The sequence below is a fragment of the Centruroides vittatus genome, unplaced genomic scaffold (genome assembly GCF_030686945.1).
Source record: "Centruroides vittatus isolate TY-2023 unplaced genomic scaffold, ASM3068694v2 contig_3235, whole genome shotgun sequence".
Lineage (NCBI taxonomy): Eukaryota > Metazoa > Arthropoda > Arachnida > Scorpiones > Buthidae > Centruroides > Centruroides vittatus.
The window spans coordinates 15,464-38,568 of record NW_027122076.1 but is presented as its reverse complement, the minus strand read 5'-3'; the positions used below and the strand labels follow the sequence as shown (position 1 = coordinate 38,568).

General features: G+C 29.8%; 1 protein-coding gene across 2 annotated transcripts in view; it reads left to right on the top strand.

Moving 5' to 3' along the window:
* LOC136973592 (serine/threonine-protein phosphatase 2A regulatory subunit B'' subunit gamma-like) overlaps positions 1-23,105 on the top strand; it is a 41,499-nt gene that overhangs the window by 10,340 nt on the left and 8,054 nt on the right. Inside the window, exons 4-11 of one of the 2 annotated variants that reach the window (XM_067268323.1) lie at positions 64-118; positions 5,101-5,213; positions 8,319-8,487; positions 11,850-11,894; positions 14,003-14,146; positions 17,994-18,130; positions 19,921-19,996; positions 20,125-20,262. In XM_067268323.1, coding sequence (XP_067124424.1) covers positions 64-118; positions 5,101-5,213; positions 8,319-8,487; positions 11,850-11,894; positions 14,003-14,146; positions 17,994-18,130; positions 19,921-19,996; positions 20,125-20,262 — 877 coding nt within the window. The remainder of the gene's footprint in view (positions 1-63; positions 119-5,100; positions 5,214-8,318; positions 8,488-11,849; positions 11,895-14,002; positions 14,147-17,993; positions 18,131-19,920; positions 19,997-20,124; positions 20,263-23,105) is intronic. The other variant, XM_067268324.1, reaches the window with a different exon arrangement.

Here is a 23,105-nt window from a genome sequence, read left to right as displayed (position 1 = left end):
ATTGCATTATTGATTATAATTGAAAATGATGATAAATGTAGTGAAATTTTATCAATATGATAGAGCTGTATTTCTACAAAGGAGAAGCAGGGAATTATTAGACAATAATGAACTGAAGGTAATTGTAAAGATTTTCTTTTCTAAACTTATTTTTAAATAAAATTTTCAAGGTTTTAAACATACTGTTATATATATATATATATACACATACATAACTGTATGTTTAAAACCTTGAAATATATATATATATATGCACACTGGCAGATGAGCCTGGTGTTGCCCTGACAAAAAATAACACCACCAAAGATTAAGATTATTAGGTTATTTCATACCCTTCTATTGTATTATATTATAGTATCTGATTTATATAACTACGAAGGTTATCTTATGCAAGGGTTTATCACACCAAGTGACCAATCTAACACATTTAAAAAATTTTTTATTTCTCTACTGTACACAATTTAAAGAATTTTTAAAATGTGTTGTATTGGTCACTCGGTGTGATAAACCTTTACATAAGATAAACTTTGTAGTTACATAAATCAAATGCTAAAAAACAGGGTCATTGTAATTAAAGTTTCACTTCAAATTGTCATAAAAGAAAAACTACTGGACAGAATGTTATCAAACTTGGTAATAGTTTACAGGAAGTTGTGGAATTTTATTTTCTGCAAAAAAAGAATAGTTCAAAAATTCACCACCAGCAGGGAATGGCACTGTCTGCAATATTGTTAAACGAAATAAGACATGGAGACATCAGTTGAAAATGTTTTTAATCGTTTCTAAAACGTGTTACAAAGCATGTTCAATGTGGCGTCTACCATTTTCTGAAACCAAGTTAAATTGCATTACTGTGTTCTCAACATTATCTGTTAGCATATCAGGAGGAATTTAACTTGCTTTCAGAAAATGGTAGATTCCACATTGAACATGCTTTGTAACACGTTTTAGAAACGATTAAAACCATTTTCATCCAATGTCTTTGTGTCTTATTTCATTTAACAATATTGCATACAGCACTATTTCCCACTGGTGGTGAGTTTTTGAACTATTTTTTTTTTTTTTTGTGGAAAATAAAATCCCATGACTTCCTATAAACTATTACCAAGTTTGATAACATTCTGTCCAGTAGTTTTCCTTTTGTGGCCATTTCAAAATGGAACTTTAATTATAATGACCCTGTATAATAAATATTAAAATGAAAATAATATAAACAGTTTGGTTATTTTAGCCTACCATTGTCATGTTTATTGCGATACTTGGATGGTACAATTACATTGGTCAAGTGTACAATTGAAAATACAATATCTTAAATTGTTTTAGCTATCATATTTTTTTCTTAATGTTAGCTGTAAACATGACAATGGTAGGCTAAAAAACCAAACTGTAAGAAACTGTACCATTCACAGCCAAATATCAAATGGTAATCTGCCAACCAATCAAAGTTTGCAAAAAACAGACCAAATATTTAAACTTGGCACCTTTGAAAACACTTAAAACATACTTTTTATAGACTGGTAACCTCATATTTGTAATTTTCCTATTTGAATACCACCATACTGCTGATAAAAAGGGACTGTTGCAGAAGGGGGTTGAAGTAATTCAACCAAAAGTAGTCATTGACCTCCTCCTGGCAGGGCCGGCCATCGGGGGGGTGCGGCGGATGCTACGCACCGGGGCCCCGCGATTGAGGGGGCCCCAACATTATCAAGAATGCAGTATTTTTAGTAATTTTTCTGAAGTAATTAATGTATTAGCAAGAACAAAATCATGCTTTAAATAAACATGCATTAATATATGTTCGTGTTTGTAAATTTTTTTATTTTAGAAAAACATTTGGGCCCAAATAGTTTCTTGCACCCGGGCCCCTTTATCGAGAAGGCCGGCCCTGCCTCCTGGAAGAAAGGATGATTGACGACGACTAATTAATACTGGTCTATTATTATTATTTGAAAAGTGATCCATATTGGATTGATTGTGATAGCCCCACATGTGATCAAAGTTGCTAACCTGAATGTCCAAAAGACTTAATATGACTTGTTTAAATAAAAAAAAATCTTGTAAAAATGTGAGAATAATTGCTTTTATGTGATGATAAAGTGCTTTTATTTTTGCAACAGATTGTCTATTGTGAGAAGTATGTTCTCATAAATATCATGTTTATAGAAAAATTATTGGGCTGCAATTTAAAAAAATTTTAGACCTATAAGTTTCAACTGCCATTTGCTTGCGTGTCTGTCCTTCCTTAATCTTGAGAAAGGAGTTAGATAGATGAAAGTTAAGACCATATATGGAAAGCTTAGGGGCAAGAGGTGCAGATTAACTGTATGAAAATTCCAGTTTGGATCAGAAGTCACATTACTTCAATTCAAAATTTTATCTTGAATGGAGTTCAGATAATCATGGATAACCATCATGACTATATTGCTAACAGGAAAAGTATGATGTACTGTACAGGAGCAAGACACCTTTAGTGCTCCACACTAATTGTGTTTCTTTCTTTCTGTCTGAGTGTTTTCTTCACTCTTTAATTCTATTCCATCTTTTGTTTTGGTTCATGTATCACCCTTCTTGAAGACTGGTACAAAGACTAGCAGTTGGATTGACTAGAGGGAGTCATGTGCATAGGAAAATGTTATAAAAACCTAGGAGGATGTGAGTGAAGGACTGTTTTTTTCCTTGTCCTCCACCAGAGTTTTAGAGGGAGTAGAATTGGTTGGTACTCGAGACGTGCATCAAGACCTAGGAGATGAACCAAGGACCCCACTAGAATTGAATGAAGAACTCGTACTGGTTGAATCCATTATCATCCCACAGTTTGGAACTTGAAATTAAAAAGGAACTTGCTGTAGATGTGTGTACTATCAGAACATACTGGTTAAGGACATTATTTCTTCAATTATTTTGTTCAAGTGAGTGAAAATAGCAATCCTAACAAGCCATATACAATCAGTGGATTTGGCTCCCTTCTCCTGTGTGATCCTACTTCTCTATCTTCACCTAATCACCAAATGCATGTATATCATGATGTTAGTAAATATGAAAAACCTCTATTGTTGGTAATAAGTGTATATCTGAGTAGTTTAAGCATATGTTAGTGAGTGTAAGAACTAAAAAGTAATTGTTGTGAAAAAATATTTGTAATAGGATCTAATTTTGTTAGTAAATTAATGTTGAGCTCACTTTTCTTTCATTTACGTTAGCCCTGTATGACCATGTGCTATGAGAGACTACACACCACAAAGAATTGAGAACATTGTAATGAAAAATTGCAGCCTGGCGTTGTGACATCATTGCAATGAATAGCTCATTTGAATTAGTTTGATTTATCTGGCTATGGTAACATGATGCGAGTGATCTGCCAATGGGGATGCATCTTGGAAAGACTTATTGGAAGCTGGACCCTATTTAGGTATTACTAACATGAAGAAATCTTAGAAAACTCCACATGGCCAGCCTGTTAGCAATGCCCAAACTCACAACTAACTAACATCCAGTGTTGTTGTTTTATCCACTTGGCTACTAGAGGGCACTTACTTGAATTAAGAAAGTACCATTCAGAAATGAAAAAACCCAAATTGTTAGATGTGGAAATTTAAAAACTAAACTTTTCACAGGGTAACACTTACAATTCCAAGCAGGCAAGTGCTATATGCTACCTATTGCACTAATGATATAGCATGTTTATTTTGCACTATATCATTGTTGCAGTAATTAAGTGAATATAATATTTATATTATAAATATAATATATATATTTTTAAAAATTATATCCTTTTTTGTAAGAATTATATTTAGTTTATTTTCTTAAATTTTTTGCTAATAGATGGTGCTGTGTGTAAAGTCAGGAAAATCGAATGTAGATAGAAATTAATTGATTTACAGAAATCCTATTAATATTTTGGGGTGGGATGTAGTACATTATCTAAGTTAGAAGTATGTAAAAACATAACTGCCAAGTTTTGTAGCAATTGGTCGAATGGTCTAGGAGTGCATAGCGAACAAACAAGCATCCTCATTTATATATATATATAGATATATAAAATTTTTTTATTGCTGTACTTCACATTATCTTGGTATGGGACCACTGCCACATACTGTAGATGACATGTGCACCATAATGGATGCAGTTTGGCAAGGGATACTTCAGGCAATCATTAATTGCCTCATTGATAATATGCCTCACCATATATATAGCAACCTGCATAGCTACCTGTGAGGACCATATTTGTTACTGAATAAACAGGTGTCTGTTGCATATTTTTGTTTGTTCTTTTATTCATTTGCATATCTCTGTCACCTCTACAGATCCTGCAATGTGTTTGTGGCTATGTATACATTCCTTCATGGTGTTGCAATTTCACTTTTGATGAATGTATGTATATATACAGTAAATCTCTACTAACTTAAGTAATGGGGATAAAGTAAAGTAATGGGGATAAAGGTTGTCTGAGTTTACAAAAGTTAGTGGGGTGTATTCCCTGATGACATAGAACACAAGAAGGTGAATATATAATACAGTAATTTATTATGACCAACTCTATACAGAATTTTACTTGCTTTTAGTAGGTTATACTTTTGAATTTATTATTACAGGAAATAAGCGTAAAAATATTTTGTGACAGTACAATATAACCACAATGTACAGTCTTTAGTAATTACTAACTACGGTAATGAAATGCATAGTATTACAAAGATTTTTGAATGTTGAAAACACTCATTAATTATAATTTCATTATAATTATGGTTACTTGTTAATTGTAATTTTTATATTGTCAAGAAATTTTAAATTACTATGCAATTTTTTGAAAAAAATTGTTCAAGTTATGCAAAGTCCAAGTTGACAGGGTCCAGGTTATTGGGGCTTACTACAATTAGAAAGTTGTAATGCAAATAATTTCTCACTTTTTTACAAATTACATTTTAATTTTTATTCTTTTCATTTTGCAAAAAGTTGACTGCAAGAAAAGATTTGCAAACAATGACAAACCATAATAAGTATTAAGTATTAAATATTAAATTATTTTTAATTGAATATATATAATATATTTATATATATATAAAATATTTTGTAAGACCTATGTTAAATTTTTATTTTTAGGCATTATGGGTACTTTTAGACAAGCATCATTCACCTCCACAGTTAGAGAATGAACAAATGATTAATTATGGTGACTTTTTAAAGGTTGCAGAACAAGCAGGACAGAAGTGCAAGTAATAAATATTTTGTATATATTTAGAATATAATTTAATAGCAAATAGTAATAGTTTGTGTTTTTACAGATGTTTTAATAATACAAGTCAAATTCAAGGGAGTTTGTATTCTTGAACATATTACTAACATATTACTTATTCATTATTACAGGAAATGAGCCCGAAAAAAATTTTGTGACAGTACAGTATACAGCAATGTACAGTCTTTAGTAATTACTGACTATAGTAATGAAATGCACAGTATTTCAAAGATTTCTGAATGTTGAAAACATTCATTAATTATAATATCATTATAATTATAATTACTTGTTAATTATAATATCATTATAATTATAATTACTTGTTAATTATAATTTTTATATTGTCAAAAAATTTTAAATTACTATACAATTTTTTGAAAAAATTTGTTCAAGTTATGCAAAGTCCAAGTTGGATAGTTACATAAAAATGGGGACAATAGTATAGTATGAAGACAGTTAACATTTGCCATAAGTTTTATTTTTCAACAGGTAGTCTACATACATAAAAACATTAATTGGTTCCAAATAGGAAATTTACAGAACTAAAAATGTTTGTACCATGTAAATTAATACCAAAATATTAACATTACATCACTTCTTTGTGTTTTTAAATTAATTCAGTATTTCTGTGAGACATTGATTGTACTAATTCATGCACTTTTTCTAATGGAATTCTGTCCCATTTTTTTATCAGGATTCAAATGATAGTTGATGGTTTTGGCTTATACTTACTCAATTTTCTCTTCAAATATTGCCAAATATTCTTGTCAGATCTAAATAGCTATAATAGCAGAACATGAAGGCAGTGTCTTTGAAACCAAGTCTATCTTGATAACATGAGGTTGTTTTATTGGAAGATATAAGGCTTTCAGAGAACAAAACTATCCTAGATTGCAGTAAACAAGTTTTAAGGATGTCAATGTAGTCTTCAGCTGTGATGGTGCTATTATTAAAAAGGGTTTTCTGAGGCTATTCACTGACATGCACCCACAGATTCCAATGGAAGTGGTCCTTTGCACCATTTTTGCAAAACAATATGGGTGGCTCATTTTACATTTAGATAATTTTATGTATTATTTTCATACACAATCTGGAAACAAGATTCCTTTGACCTTGAACTACTTCTTACACATTTGCTCCCACTTCTTCACAGATGTACACCTTTTGCCCAAGCAAAGTGACAATGTTAGTTCATCACAGTAAGAAATGGTTTTTTCTAGCACAACAGAAACTATAGTTTATTTTCTTTATTCATCTCTGCATTGTCGATACATGTACTGTTTTCCCTAGCTCAGTTGTAGCCAAATTTGCTAAATCTAACAGTTACATTTTTGTTTTTTATACACGTATCAATATAATCTTATATAATCTGTAGGATTTAGAATCCATTTTTAGTTTCTGCATAGATTTCCAGTACTTTTCGCATGTACGATTGGCATGCGTGCACAAACAGAACTGTAGAACATCAGATGTTTCAATTTTTTGCTATTTGAAGGTAACCTTTGCCCTCTTCATATTTCAATAAGATTAATCTTTTTAGATCTTCAAAAAGTAGCCTTCCTTAGGCATTGTATCAAGTTTAAAACATTTATGTTACATTTATCAACTTGCAAACAACTTTGCTACAGATTCTCAGCAGTCTTCCTTTAATACATGCTGGTGGTTTAGTGTGGTCCTGCAAGTTTGCATGCAGGTATGAATTATTAGGCTTGCTGTATACTATATCAGCTCAAATTATTTGAATTTTCTTAAAGTTAGATGCATTATATTTTCAAACCCTTAGAAATTCTGTAAGATTTATTTATTTTTTTAACAGAAAAATGGGTTAACATCTGGTTTGAACAGGACTACAATAAAATATCGGTTTTCGCAACAAAAATTACTTTCTCCCGACACGCGTATATTTACACAAAAACTATCACATAAATACCATATACAATTTTATATATGGACGAGACCGTCGAGATGCTATCTTCACACTCTATTCCTCTTTCCCCTTCAATCGTCGATCCGCTTCACTCGACGTTCCTCGTTGTTCCCGCTTGCTTCTGAGATGTTCCAAAAAAAGGTCCCGTTCCGTCGGTCTTGCCGCTATTTATACTGTCCTGTCTCCCCCTGCTGAGTTAATCGTCCCTTCCGGGTCTAACGGACGATGGAATGTTAGGGAAATCAACAAACAAAGGGCATTGTCTGCTAAGGGAACAATATGGCGAACAATCGCCACAATTCTAACCGTACTCTTCTAGTAAATCTTACCTTACATGATGAGAGCCTACAGTAATTCAGGATCAGGGTACAAACTCTTTTGTATTTGACTTTGTAATTTTATTCTGTTAAACAATCAATTTCAAAGATAAAATAAAATTTCTATAATTTAGTGTGATGAGAAAGAATGTTATAATGCTTTTTATAGTAATTTATAAGATTTCTAAATTTGTAACATTGAATGTAAAGGAAAATTAAAAACATGCATTGTTTTTTTAGAGCCTATAACATAGAAAAGATGGAGAAAAAATTATATCTAAGTTAGATTATAAAATCAAAAAAATTAATTGTTAAGAATACAAAAGTGAAGAATTTAGTATAAAGACAATACCTGAAGGCTAGAACAATACACACTGAATTCAATTCCATTTAGATGAGATAAAGAGATTATGTGTAAATTTATAAATTCATTTTTTTATGGTTAATTTTATCATTTAATGTAGTTCACTATATATATATACATACATACACACTAAAGAATAAACGTCTATCAGTTTACTTTAATCAGTAATTATCATAATACCAAATGTTATGAATGGTAAATGCATGATAGTATTCAGAATTAAAGTTTTTTAAGTTTTAATGTGAATATTTTATATTACATAACTTAAATATATGAAACAATACACTAATTAATCATTAAAAAACTATAAAAGTAATATTGAAAATAAAATTGTATTAAAAATAAATTTAAAAAATTTTTATTTTTCAGTTCAAAGTTGTGTTTCAGTTTCAAAAGCAAAGATTAAAAATTAATTTTAAATTATAACTTTTAAAATTATTTAATAGAATTTTTAAATTTAATTTTTTATTATTTTAGGCCATATTTCACAGCTACAGTATTTGGTAAATTGTTACAAAATGATCCATATGGTCGCATTTCCATTATGCATTTTTTTAATTATGTTATGAGGAAAGTATGGCTTCATCAGACACGTATTGGGCTCTCCCTTTATGATGTTGCTGGACAAGGCTATTTAGAAGAACCTGTAAGAATGTTTAATATTTATGCTAAATTTAAAATATTTAATTAATCATGTTTAATACTATATTCATTATTAAATAAAAATGTAAGAATGAATTCTTACATTTAATAAAACAGGAGAAAAGTACTTCTGATATAATTTTTAATCAAACTGATTTTTCTTCCTATTATTTCAATAGGATTATTGGGATATTATACTGACTTGTACTGTATTTTAGTATTCTACCTTAAGGATGTTAATGGATTCCATCAACATATCTGTGCTTTTGATAGATATACTTGTGAATTCTATCAATTTTACAACTTTAATAGTCATATTTAAGATTTTACCACAATAAATATAAATATAGTCAAATCTCAGTACAGCAATTATCAATATAACAAAAAATTCCTCCATAATGATAAGAAATATAATACTCTATACCAGCAGTGTGCAATCTTTCTGACCTCATGGATCACTAAACTTACAATTTTGAATCCCATGGACCACTATCATGAATTCTTTTAAAAAGATACAAAATCTATAAAATAATAAATATAAAAGTGCAATTTTACTATATTAATATGAAACGCGCTTGTTTAAATATAACAAATTAATGCAAACTTAAAGTTCATTGCTGCTTGTTTGAAATAAGGTATGGATCCTTAATGCTTTTCCACAAAGGACGACAATCACACTCACAATATTATTTATTGTTCGTTATTTATTGATAACAGTTGCTTTGTATTTGGTTTAGATTCAAATAAAAAAACCCCAATGAGTGAAAAAAAGCAACTAAGCATTTTGCATTTCTTTCATAATACTTCATGTAATATTCAATCAATCAATCAGTTTTATTTGCTGCACAAAAAAGTACAACACCGGTACCGCAAAAAGCACAACCAGTAACAACACGAGTACAAAAACATATTAAGGATACAATATACAAAATATAAAGTACAAATCCAAAATGTAGTATAAGAATACGATACATATTATACAAATAAAATTGGAATAAAAATATTATACAAATGTTAAAAAAGCTTACAATACAGTGAGAGTATTGAAGGTACAGGATAAGTAATATACATGAGTGCAGTAAAGTACAGGAGTTGCTAAAAATCACATCGAATATTCTATACATGGTTATGATATACAATATGCCTAAACTAGCAGGAAGAACAGGTGCTGAGTGTAGCTGATGGGACATAGACCAAGCGATGAGGTTCAGGGAAGAGAAGTGGTGGAATGATGAGTGATGAGGCTGTGGTACTGGGTGACCAGCTGGGCAAAGTGGGTGTAGGTAGTCTGATTATTGACCAGATCGTTGAGATTGCATGGCCATTGAATGCCTCTAGAATTAATGATGGTCTTTAGATGTTACATCTAAATACCATCATTAGGGCACTCAAAAATATAATGGTTGGCACCATCCTGTATGTCACAGAGAAGACAGGTGTTGGTTGATTGATGGGCGAATCTATTCAGGTAATTAAAGAAGTTTCCATGGTTGGTGTAGAACTGCGTGCTACGATGATTAATTTTAATCCACTTGTAGTTGAATAAATCAGTGATGATGGGGAAGCGTGTAATCTTCAGTTGATTAGTGTCTAAATTTCTCCACAAACCACCCAAATTTTCTCGCAGACCATCAATGGTCTATGGACCACCAGCTGCTGGCCGCTGCTCTATACAATTCGTATTAGCTTAATATAAAACTTCTTGTAGTTGAATGGTATCCTTAATGTGATAAATCTCTTTTTTAATGATACATTTTTGTTACTATGTTCTTTAATATATACAATATTTTCTTCTCTCTACTGCATTATTATTATGCAGTAAATTAAATGTTAATTTATATTAATTTATTGCTTGTTTATGGGATCAAAACGTGGTACTCTCTTAATGCAGTAATTCTACCACAAACATTACTTGCAATCAATAGGCATCAATACAGATGAATGCAGAATTGCCAGATTTAGTGTGTTTTTGGTATTTTAGACCCTAAATTTTTTGTTTAGTGCTTAAAATTAATTATCCAATTTTTTATAACATTTAACACTATAATATTGAAGGAAATCCCTTTTTAACTTTTTCTAGAACAGTTCACACTTTTTGTGTTCAAATTTATCATTTCTAGTTTTGCAAGGAATTATAAATTATAGTAAATGTGTATGTTAGTCAAAACCTGAACCTGATCTTACTAGGTAAAAGTAATTGTGCTAAAAGTAAAGCTTCTCTTACTTTAAGAATTAGTGTGATTTGTAACAATAAGACAGCCCTATACAATTTCTGAGAAACTTTATTTTAAACTTATTTAACGTATAAAGTTCTCTTAGAAAGTGTCCATAGAGATCTTAATGTTGCAAATTACACTTATTAAAATAATTATAAAAAGCATTCTCCTTAAGAAATTATATTTTAGAATTAGTTAGTTTTTACTTTTTTAGTTTTAGTTTACTTAGTTAATTTTTGCCTTGGAAGAATCAGATTCTGACTGATTTTGGATTTTGTTGTTTAATATATACTGTATAAATAATAATAAACTAATATGCAGTAAATATTATTAAAATATATATAATAAATCATTGTATAAATATTAAAATCACACTAGAAATAATATGCAGTAAAATCACTTAATTTTTGAACTGCGGGATACTAATAATACTATATGTTTTTCTGTTCTAACTTTGTCTGAGTATGTATAAATAACCCTATCAGTAGTGTGACAATGTTAAATGAAGAATGAGATATTTTTAAAAAACTCTTGCTACAACAACAAATCTCTCTAAAACAATATTTTTTCTTTCAGTAAATATTGCTATAGAAAGATTTGACTGTATACTAATAAAAAAGATTAAAATGGTTAATGTATCAAAATTAGTCTGTTATGTTAGATTTAATTTTTTTAATACTAATTTAATGGACTAAAAAATAAAATTGAATAAAAATACATAATACTTTATCAATCTGGAGTTAATTAATCAATCAGTTGATCAAACAAAATGAGTTTTGAGAGTTTTTGGCAATTCATATTAAATACAAAGCAAGCAAAACTTTGTAGTTTAAAATATTTTTTAAATTTTATTTTGTTAAATATCAAAAATGGAATTTTACTATAAAGTTTTAATTGAATATTGCTTTCATAAAATTCATAATAAATTATAATAATAATTATATGAAACAATGTATATTATATATGTATGTATGTGAGTGTGAGTGAAAACCTTTTAAAGTTCAAATTATTTTGATAGTATTGAATGGGGGAAATTGAATTAACAACAAATTTTTTATTTAGTACTAATATTACATAAAATATTAATTATAATTTTTTATAATATTGATAACTGAAATAAATGAAAACTTATTATTAAAATTTCTTATAGGATTTGGAAAACTATATTCTTGAATTAATTCCTACATTATCTCAGGTAATTTACATAATCAATTTTTGAATATCTAATTTAGATCATTAAATTACATTTTGTTAAATTTATAAAAATAGTGAGAAGTTGTTATTAATAAAAAGTATATGTAAAACTACAATAATGTAAATTAACCTTAAACTAAGAAAACATGTTTCCACACAGACAATTTTATTGGGCCAAAGGATTCAAAAATAGTGGATTTATCAGATTAGCTGTTATCAGTGTGTGAATGTTTGTCATTAGTATTGAAAATTATGTCAAATCTATTAAAATCAAAGAAAAAGTAAAAAGAATATTTCACATAAAACAGGCATGACATTGCCTCAGCTTCTGAGTTGTCATAGCAACTGTTGTCTACTTCTGAAACTTCCTGCCTACTGAAACACTCTATCAAAAGTCCATGAAAACTGAATGACTTTGGCATGTTTTATGTTTAGTTGGAATGAATTTTCTCCTATTTTTCTGAATTTTGCATCATCACCACATTGAGCCTATCAAAATGTTTGCTAACCAATAAAAATCAAGAGACACAACAAACAAAATATAGATTAGTTAAAACTATTGCTGTTATTTTCAATGTTAATTTGGCGTTATTATTGAAAAGATGCTGTTTTGTATTTATCTGAATATTATAGTGTGCCATCTTATATATCTGAGCTAATATCATATTATTGCAAACTTTTAATTGTAAAACAAGTAATTAAATAATAGAAAGAATTTGAATAATAATAATTTTTTAAAATTAAAATTCAATATTACAGAAAATTATATAGTATTATAATGAAATATTTACTTAATAATAATTTTACAAGCTTTTGCTTCAATTTTTATCAAAATAATTATTTTTAGCAGAAATTAAACAGAGGAGGTAATAAATTTTGAATCAAAATTCTCAGATATTCTATGTGGAAAACCAATTTAATCAGTGAAATTTCTTGATATGATTTGCTATATTTGATAAACCACACACAAAGTGATTGATTCTTGATTTATTTTAGCAATAAATATAATTTAATCTAACATTGAGCAATATTTAATAAGATTATATAATTGATATTGATATATGCTTAACTTAAATTTTTTTAAGATGCTTTTTTTAATATCCATATCAAAGCTTAAAATTTAATCATAATTGGATCATTTATATTCTTTAAAGAATATAAATGTGAGAATCTGAATATGGATGTTGATATTTTATAAGATTTTAAAGATTAATATAATATTTCAATATTAAATTCAAAACATTTTTCCTTTTTGTAAAAATTAAAAATTGAGGAGAACAAGGAACAAACGTTTTCTTTTTGACTGTTAGTTCCTGAGAGAGATTGTTATCTCTCCTATGACTAAATAGCTGACTAAATAAGACTCTTGAAATCCCGTCAGATGGTCAAATTACTTAATTCTCATTGTAAGAGAATATTTGTATAAAAAGAGTTTATGTGCCAAACTCGGGTCGGATTAACTAAATAGTCAGTGCATATACAATGACCGCAATAGATTTAACATTGTGCCTGACTCTGCTATAAAGTCTCAACTACCTCCTTCTATGAAACGTTGGAAATGGAATAATTTACAGAGATATTATGTTATTCATATTATGTAAACTTTCTCTCTTGACTATAGAGTAGAATACCATAAGTCTAATGTCGAATACTAGCAGGATTTTGTTATTCTTATTTGTTTAATTTGATTTTGTTTATTGTAATCTTTGTTATTTTATCCATTAAATTAGTTATTTAATTGTTTAGTTGACTTGGCTCTAATTTTTTAAAAGGACTCCTATCTACATACTCACAACCTCCCCACTCATAGAGTTATTAGCCCTCCTCCTTTAGTGATATGGTAAAATTTTAGATTGTGAGTTAAACCACAATTGAAAATAATAGTTTAACTGGTGTCAGTCCTGACAGAGTTAAGATTTAATGATCTTAATCTTTTTTTTTTTTTTGCCATGCTAAGACAAAGTGGGTGGTTCTCAACAAACTATTGCCGATTAAGTGGTATAAATATCTTATGCCCCCAGTTTCTCACATAAATGATACATAATTATACTTGAGATTAAGTTATTTATTAATCTAAAATAATGAAGAATTTTTTTCTTGTATTTGTAGCTTGATGGTTTGGAAAAATCATTTCATTCCTTTTATGTCTGTACAGCTGTACGAAAATTCTTTTTCTTTCTTGATCCTATGCGAACTGGAAAAATTAAAATTCAAGATATATTAGCATGTAGTTTTTTGGATGATCTTCTTGAGGTAGGTGATTTTATTTTTAAAATTTTAAAACAAAACATACTATCAATAGTTCTAAATTTAAAACTAGTACAGTGGAACCTCACTTGACGAGCACCTCGCATAACGAGTGTTTTGCATAATGAGCAAATCAAATTTTTAAAAAATCACTTGCTTAACGAGAAAAGTTTCGCATAATGAGTGATGAGGAGAGGAGAAGTTCTGGATTGTGTGCATGCTCCATCATGCTATTATCTATGATTTTTTTGTTTTCTGCAAATCGAATTTGCATTCCAGGTTGGTTCATTCCATGCTATAAGAAAGGATGATGATGATTCATGCTCCTTAACAATGTATATTGTATAATTTTCTTTGAATAAACGTTATACGTAAAATACTGTATTTACTCGTGTTTAAGATGATCGCACATATAGGATGAGGTGTAACTTTAAAGATCAAAATAAAGAAAATTAGATTTATTAATACAATTCTAATTTTATTTTGTTTAGTCACAAATAAATTATCATCAAATGCACAAATTAAAACAAACAACAATGTTTTTTTGATGCTATCACCTAATACCCATGTTGCAAAACCAAAGATTATAATGCATGTGACAGGAAACAGTTTATTTTTAATGATTCAGAATGTACAAATATTCATTAAAAATATCAATTTAACAAATATGAAATAACTACATTTATAATCATTGCTAAGTGACCAGCTATTTTTGGATCATCTCTTTAAAAGCGACACTCACCTTGACCTTGATAGCACTCTGCTATAATGGCAGCATGAACTATACACAGTTTACGAAAATTATTGCAAAAACACAAAGGCTCCTTTGCTCACACGTATAGAACGACCTAGGTTTTTGAAGCAATGAAAAATGAATAAAAGCCTCATCTTATATGCAAGTAAGTATTGTATTTGAGTATTTTTTTCAGGATGGAATGCATTATCATATTTTACATTAATTTCTATGGAAAACATTGTTTCACTTAACGAGTGTTTCACATTATGAGTAAGGTTCTGGAACAAATTATGCTCGTTAAGCGAGGTTCCACTGTATTTACATTAAAATTATAAAAACTGATAAAGAAAATTATAAAATAAATTGTTTATGAGACATATAGTACTGTGAAGATCCTAAAATTGCACCGGGATTTCAATTGTTTACAAGATTGCCATGTCGGGAAATTTCAGGTCAATCAGATCGAGAACGCGTGTCGGGCTATAAACTCGACCGATGTAAAACATTTCTTCTAAAACAAACACAACACGGTAATGAACGACGGAGGGGTTGTCAGAGTGCTTGTATATAAGAGTCGGGATGTAAACAATCAACAAAAAAGGGGAGAAAGAAGAGAGACTTATGGTCCAGGACACCTGTGAGATCATGTGAGCCCGGGACCATCTTGAAAGGGGGGAGGCAGACACAGAACATCTGGTTGATCGGTCTAGTCAGATGTCCAAGAGAGAGGGCAAACAGTGTAAATTATGAGGGTGGCTGTCAACATTCAGGCGCCGTCCCCGGCCGAACTTGGTTTTCGTCTTGCTTAGAAACAATAGACTGACCAATCGGGAAAAGGGAAAAGGGACCCAAGACAATCAAGAGGAGAAGATTTGAGGGAAAATCGTATAAAAACCCCTGAATCAAGGTCGGAAGAGAGAGACGACGGAGCTTTCTACCAGGAAGTGAACGATGGAACTCCAAGCAGCCACCTACTCCTTCACTGACGTCCGTCACCAATCCCTCGGACTTTTCTGCCCAACTGCCCCGGGGCTTCCCCAACGACTTCAACATCCCACCTCCGACCATCGTCATCCGGAGCTCCTTCTGCCGCAGACGATCTAGATTGCATCACATATTATTCTTTTGTAAGTTTGCTTTAATGTTAAAATAAACAATTATTGTAAGACACTTGTCGTCTTTGCCTCTGCCACCACCACCCATGTACGATCAATCCCTAGGTTTTTCCTGACGTGCAATTAACTTATTGCCACTAAATGTCGGCAACTTACAGTACAAATGTACTTTTTAACACATACATAGTAAATTATTTTAATGAAAGGGTAGGGTTATTGCACACTATTAATGCCTTATATATCTCCTAATGCACATGAAACTATTAATGCCTTATATATCTCCTAAATAGTTTATGTGAGTTTTAATTACATTGCTGACACTTTAAAATTGTTAATGTATCACGAAGCATAAGATTCTGTTTATTGTATACATTTCATGATTTGGATTTAATAAAAACATAGTAAAATTTTAAGTTAAAAATAATATCATTTGCTGTCTTGATTTACGTTTGTTTAATCTATTGCTTTTCACAATTAAAGCCACCTTTCTACATTTACATCTATAATGGTATAAAGGCATGCATTTTAGCTAGAAAGTTTTTTTGAATGTATTAAAGGAGTATTCTGTTTTTTAACACTTATGATCAAGTTCTAAAGATCAGTTATAAACAGAATCTACCTAAAAAAAAAAAATTAGAACTATTAGATTGTAAAGGTGAAATTTAGACATTTTGAAAAAACTTTATTGATACTCAATAATGATTATAGTTCAGACTTGTAGGTAGTCACTGTCAATATTAATCACATTTCACCATCTTTGCTTCAAACTTTTAATTTTTTGAGCACGGAAAGATGGGTTTTTCTTGACTATCTGGTATTTTCATTAAACTGTACATTGACAACATGGTTCTGCAGGCTGTGAAATAGGTGGATGCTGCATCAACTAACTACCTTACAGCCCAAACTTGATGTCAACTGAAATTTAGTTGACATCAAGTTTGGGCTGTAAGGTAGTTGATGCAGCATCTTTTAGCCCAGATTGGCCAGCTTCACTAAGGTTATCTTTACTCTATGTGCTGGTGCATTCTCATGGTAGTATCAGACTTTGTCAATTTTTGGATGAAGTTTTTTGATCTTGGTGTTAAAACAATCCAGTTGTTCACAATAGAAGTTTTTGTGACCTTGATGATGGTTGGAAGCTGCTCTGTCGTGATGATGCCAAACAAATGCGTCTGATCACCTTCTGCACTATTGGCCCTTTGACATTTGCAACAGCTAGTTGAACTTTACCCATGAACTTTCACCCATGAATGCTTTAACAAATGCTTTGCAGACAAGATCATGAACCTTCATTGCATTGTGACCATTTTTGAATTCATAAAGCAACAGCATGAGAAATGTGCTCCTACAAAAGTGTCATATTGTCAGACATTGCTGATGTGTCTATTTCCAATGAAATATGTGATGAAACTTCCTTTGATTACTCTACTTATATATGCACATCAAACATTCTAGAACATTTTTCCAATTGTTTTTAGAAAAAAATTGAAATGTCTAAATTTCAGCTTTACAATCTGTTATATAGAAAGATAATGAAATGTTGTATTGTATAAGAGATAAAGTACAGACAGCATAAATAAAAGATTACTATTATTATTAAATAAAAGATTTTTTTTTAAACTCCTTGTCTGATGATCATTAAGAGATCACTTTATTTTTTTTCTATCTTGTATTTCTTGACATCATCTCATCATCATCAGTTTTTTTTTTGTTTATCAGTTCAGCTAGATTCACAATGGGAACTAGTCTGGTGATGAAGGACAGAGCCTAACATAAGTAGGTCAAACTATTTATGTAAATTTCTGAGGTTCTGACATAGACTCAAATTTTGGACCTTAGAATAGTAAGCTTTCACTTTCACAAGAAACCTTTTGACATTGACAATCCAACCATTAAATTTTTATGTCCAATCATTCAGTATCAAATACACATTTTAATAATAATAATTTTAATATTAAGTTAACTTATAACAAACCAATAAAATAAATTGTTTTGCTAACAGTTGAGAGATGAAGAACTACCAAAAGATGCTCAACAGTCAAACTGGTTTTCGGCTCCTTCTGCTTTACGTGTATATGGACAGTATCTTAATTTAGATAAAGACCATAATGGCATGCTTAGTAAGGAAGAATTATCACGGTAAGAAGGCAGAAATTTTATTAACTTTAAAGAAATTTGTGTACAGTTTGGAATTTAAAATAATGGAAACTTTTGAAAAATAAATAAAATCATATAGATATACTTCAAATTTCTATGATGATAACAGTATTATAATTTTAATTAATAAAATACATTATAAGTAAAATATATTGTAAGTGATATTATGATTATATATCAAATAATAAATTATTTTATTTCTATTTTGGAAATATTGGAAGCTATAAATTGTTTTTTATACTATTTTGTACTTTTGAAGAGTAACTTTCATCACCAGAACCAATAAATTTTATACGAGAATTGTGAATACGAGAATATTTGTAAAATTGTGAGTTTTTGTCTTAGTAAATTTAACTTCCATATTATCAAAATTTTTAAAAATCAACTGTAATTTATTTCAAATTAGGTGTGTTGCAGGAATCTTATTAAATTTATAGTGGGTCCTAATCCAAAAAGGTTGGGAAACACTGATTTAATATTTAAACAGACAACTTTTTTAATGTAATATTGCTGATAGGCATAATTTTTGTTTTTATGCTATATAAAAGTTTTGTGAATAATCTATTTCGTAATTATACGTGGTATAAACTTATTTTTGGTAGCAATGTCAAAAATACTGAATTGATTCCTGATTAACTCAGTAGTTTAATGTAAATATTGTAATTTGATGTCCAACTCACCAAAGCAAAAAAGCATCAGCTTGCCATTCTGGCAATCTGTTTCATGCTGGGTGAGGAATTTTTCAAGGATGAGCTGTCTTGATTTGTCAGGCCTGATCTCTCATGATACAACTGCCCTGTTATGGATCTGGTCAAACTCATAATGGACATAGAAAAAAAGACCTTTTCAGTGACCAGGGTGGAAAGTGTTTAAAGATAAAAAAAAATATTGTACTGGCTAGGTCTTCATATTTTCCAATAAACTTAGTGTAAGTGGCTATCTGATTAAAACTGTTTCAACTTTTATATTTTCTTTTTTCATGTCTCAGTTGCACTTCTGAGGACTGGAAAAATCTAGTCTGAGGGAAAATATAACATTTTTTAGTCACTTTTACATTTATTGGAACTATAATTATAAACTGTTTATTGGCCATTTCTATTCTGCTTCTTCAAACTTGAATTTTTAAAGATATTTATAAGATAAATGTTAAAGTTAAGAATTTACCGAGTATTAAAGCTAACTGGGATTATATATAACATCTTATTTAATTAAAATTTAAAAAAGTTAATTTTCTTTCATAACTTGATTTAAGAAAACTTTAAATGAGAATATGGAAAATATCATTTATTGCCTAACCCCTCTAATATAAAATGTAAGAGATTTAAAAGTTTTTAAGATTTATTAGTAACTCTTATTATCCTAAGAGCGTTAATAAAAGTACAGATTAAATTCCTTAAAAGTATAAATTATTAAAATGTTGAAAAGGAATTACAAATTTCAAAGTTGATAAATCAATAAAATATAAAAAAATGATAAAATTAGTTTCAAAACATTAAAATAATTTCATTAAGATATAGTTTTAATGTAGTTTGCATATACTGGTATTAAAACAACATCTAAACACTAAACTTTGTAAATGCTATTTAATATATTTAGATTCATTCAATTAAAACACCAAAAGTTTTGTAGAATGTATTTAAAATTACAAATTAATTCTGATTCAAAACTCATTCTATTTTAATTCCTTAATAATTTTGTAATTACTATTATAAAAATTGTATTTTGTTTTAAAATATTTTTATATATTTATTGATAAATATTTCTTAATTTAGATATGGTACAGGTACATTAACTAGTGTTTTTATTGAAAGAGTATTTCAAGAATGTCTTACATATGATGGTGAAATGGTAAATGCTTAAATTTTTTTCTTAAACTATTATTTTAGTTTTCTGCTTTCAGTATTTAATATTATAATTTTTATTAAATATATAAAATAAAAATTGGAATTATAAATATCTCTGTTTTTAAATGTTAGGATTACAAGACATATTTGGATTTTGTATTGGCATTAGAAAATAGAAAAGAACCTCAGTCTTTACAGTATTTTTTCCGAATATTGGATATAATAGGAAGAGGTTATTTGAATGTATTCAGTTTAAATTATTTCTTTAGGGTAAGTTAAAATATGAAAATATTTTAGGATTAGAAACGTTTATTGTTTTGATGTACCTTGTATTAAAATTATGTTTAAAGTAATGAAAATTAATTTATCTCTTTTTGTCTTTATCTTTATTTTAATTTTAAAATTAAAATAATCTTTAATCTTAATTTTTGATATATTTTATCATTAGGCTACAATTTGAAAAAATTGTAGACCTATAAATTCCCACTGTCATCCATCTGTTTGTCCTTTCTTAATCTCAAGATTGGAGTTAATTAGATGAAATCTAAAACCAGATATGGAAACCTTATGGGCAGCAGACCCCAATTAACTATATGTGAACTTCTGATGCAAACTGGAAGTCATGTATTTTAGTTCAAAAATTTTTCCCTGATAAGAGTTGGATAGTTGACCAGCATGACTCTGTTTTGACATGAAAAGTATGGTGCACAGTAGGGTGTCCCTTATTTTTCGAATATTTTTTTTTCTAATGCATATGGTCTAGTTTTGTTTATTTTACCCTTAAATACTCGCACAATAAAATTCAGCTCATTTTGGTCACTAGAACCCATGCCAACTTGCATCGAATTATGTCCATACGTGTTGCACTAGAGAAGTGGCGTGTATTCACTTTGTTCGCCGTTCAAGGAAAGACCTCAATGATTCTAATTCTGTATTCACAAGATTAGCCTCACTTCTCATTTTTAATGGTAATGCACAATTTGTCGGGCTATTAACACATATAGTTTTTTTTTCAAAGATGTCAGTGGAATTACGAAGCACTAAAAAACATATTTTCTTAGTCGAAGAGATAAACCACCAAATCACGGGTGCAAAATTACTGTCAAATCGGCAAGTACTCGCAGTTTTGTTTTTTAACATTTGCGAAGTTAAATTAACCGTGAGTGAAAGCGCAAATCTTGTAATATGTGAGTGTATCTTATTTTGGGAAAAAACTAGAATACCTACAAAATCTATATCTAACTGTGTCAAGAAATTGGTGGATCTTTATCATGTATGGAGAGAGTTGCAAAAAAGCAGTAAGAAAACTCAAGATGTTTATAAGTGCCACGAGAAAACTTTCCAAATAGATTTAGATAACTTATTATATATCACACATGCCAATGCCCTTGAACATATGAGAATAGAGGAAGATAAAAAGTTCTTACAGAAACAGAGGGAACTGGGGCATTCGGACTGCTTAGCAGGTGTAGATAAAAAATTGGCTGAAAAAGAAGAAAGGGCAAGGAAAAGAAAAATAGAAGTAGAGAGAAAAAGGCTCAAGAATATTTTTATGAAGGCTGCATCGACTTCTTCAATATTGCATGATTTATCACCATTCCAGGAACTATATGACAGTTCTCATAGCTCTGACAATGGTCTGGATGAGCTTTTTCCTCAGGAATTGAATACTGTGCCATCTGAAGCTAGTGTAAAAAGAGGAAGAAAGGATTTCATTACGCCTAAACTAGTTGCAACTTTAGACAGATGCCAGTTGAGCATTAGAGATTCTGTTTATATTCTTCACACTACAGTGGAAGCACTAGGGCTTCGTATTGATGAATTTTCAATCAACAAATCTTCACTTCAACAGATTCGGACACAGGTGAGGAAAGACAGAGCAGAAGCCATAAAATCCGATTTTCAGGATGATGTGCCAGAAGTAGTCACAGTTCATTGAAATGGAAAATTGTTACCTGGCTTGAACATTAGAAGTTCTAAAGAAGAGCGCCTACTGATTCTTATTTCATTTGGAGAGTGGAAACAACTGCTTGCCATACCAATACTGGACAGTTCTTCTGGTAAACACCAAGCCAAAGCAGTTTCGAATGTGCTCTATGATTGGAATTTAAATGACAAGGTACCAATAATGTGTTGTGACACAACAGCATCCAATGTGGGTTGCTTAAATGGAGCTTGTGTGCTTTTAGAACAAAAGCTAGAAAGAGAGCTGTTATGTTACTCTTCACTTGTCGCCATCATATATATAAGCTAGTTTTAAGAAGTGTGTTTGAAACAAAAATCCCCCAAGTTACTAACAGCCCCGATATTCTGATATTCAAAAAATTTAAAGACTCTTGGAAAAGCATTGATTCTACGAACATACAAATGTGCATTAATTTTGTAAAACAACATTTCAATGACGCAGAAATTGATCAATTATTATGTTTTTATGTGAGAGAACTTCAAAAATCTATTGAGAGAGATGATTATCGCAAATTAGTCAAGTTATCTATCATATTTTTGGAGAAGATAAAGAAAAAAAAATTAAAATCAGGCCTCCAGGTGCAATGCATCAAGCAAAATGGATAGCTAAAGCTATTTACTCTTTGAAAATATGTTTGCTGATCTCAATTCAGAATGAATGCCAAGGACAAACAAGCATTACAAGATGTTTGCTTATTTATTGTAACAGTTTACGTAAAACCCTGGCTTGGATGCAGTTTGGCAGAACTGGTGCCGTATCAAGAGTTGTGCTTTTTTAAAAACATTAAAAGACTATGAAAAAGTTGACAAATTAATTTCCCAGGCAGCTTTGACCAAGTGTTGTCAACACTTGTGGTATTTATCCGAGGAAATAGCCATATTATTACTATTCAATAATTTAGTCGACAAAACAACCAAGATAAAAACAGTAATTAACTTGGAACGGGAAAGTATATCCAATTTAGGGAAAAGGTTTATTCTATCAAAAGAAGAAATAGCAAGCTCTTTGTATGGTATGTAGAACTACATGTTTTGTTTGTACTTTAATTATATCTTATTTAAACTATACCTACTTTTTGTTTCAGGAAAAACCTTGGATTGTTTTATGTCTAGGAAGAGCAAAAAATCTGTTTACTATGTTAAAAATT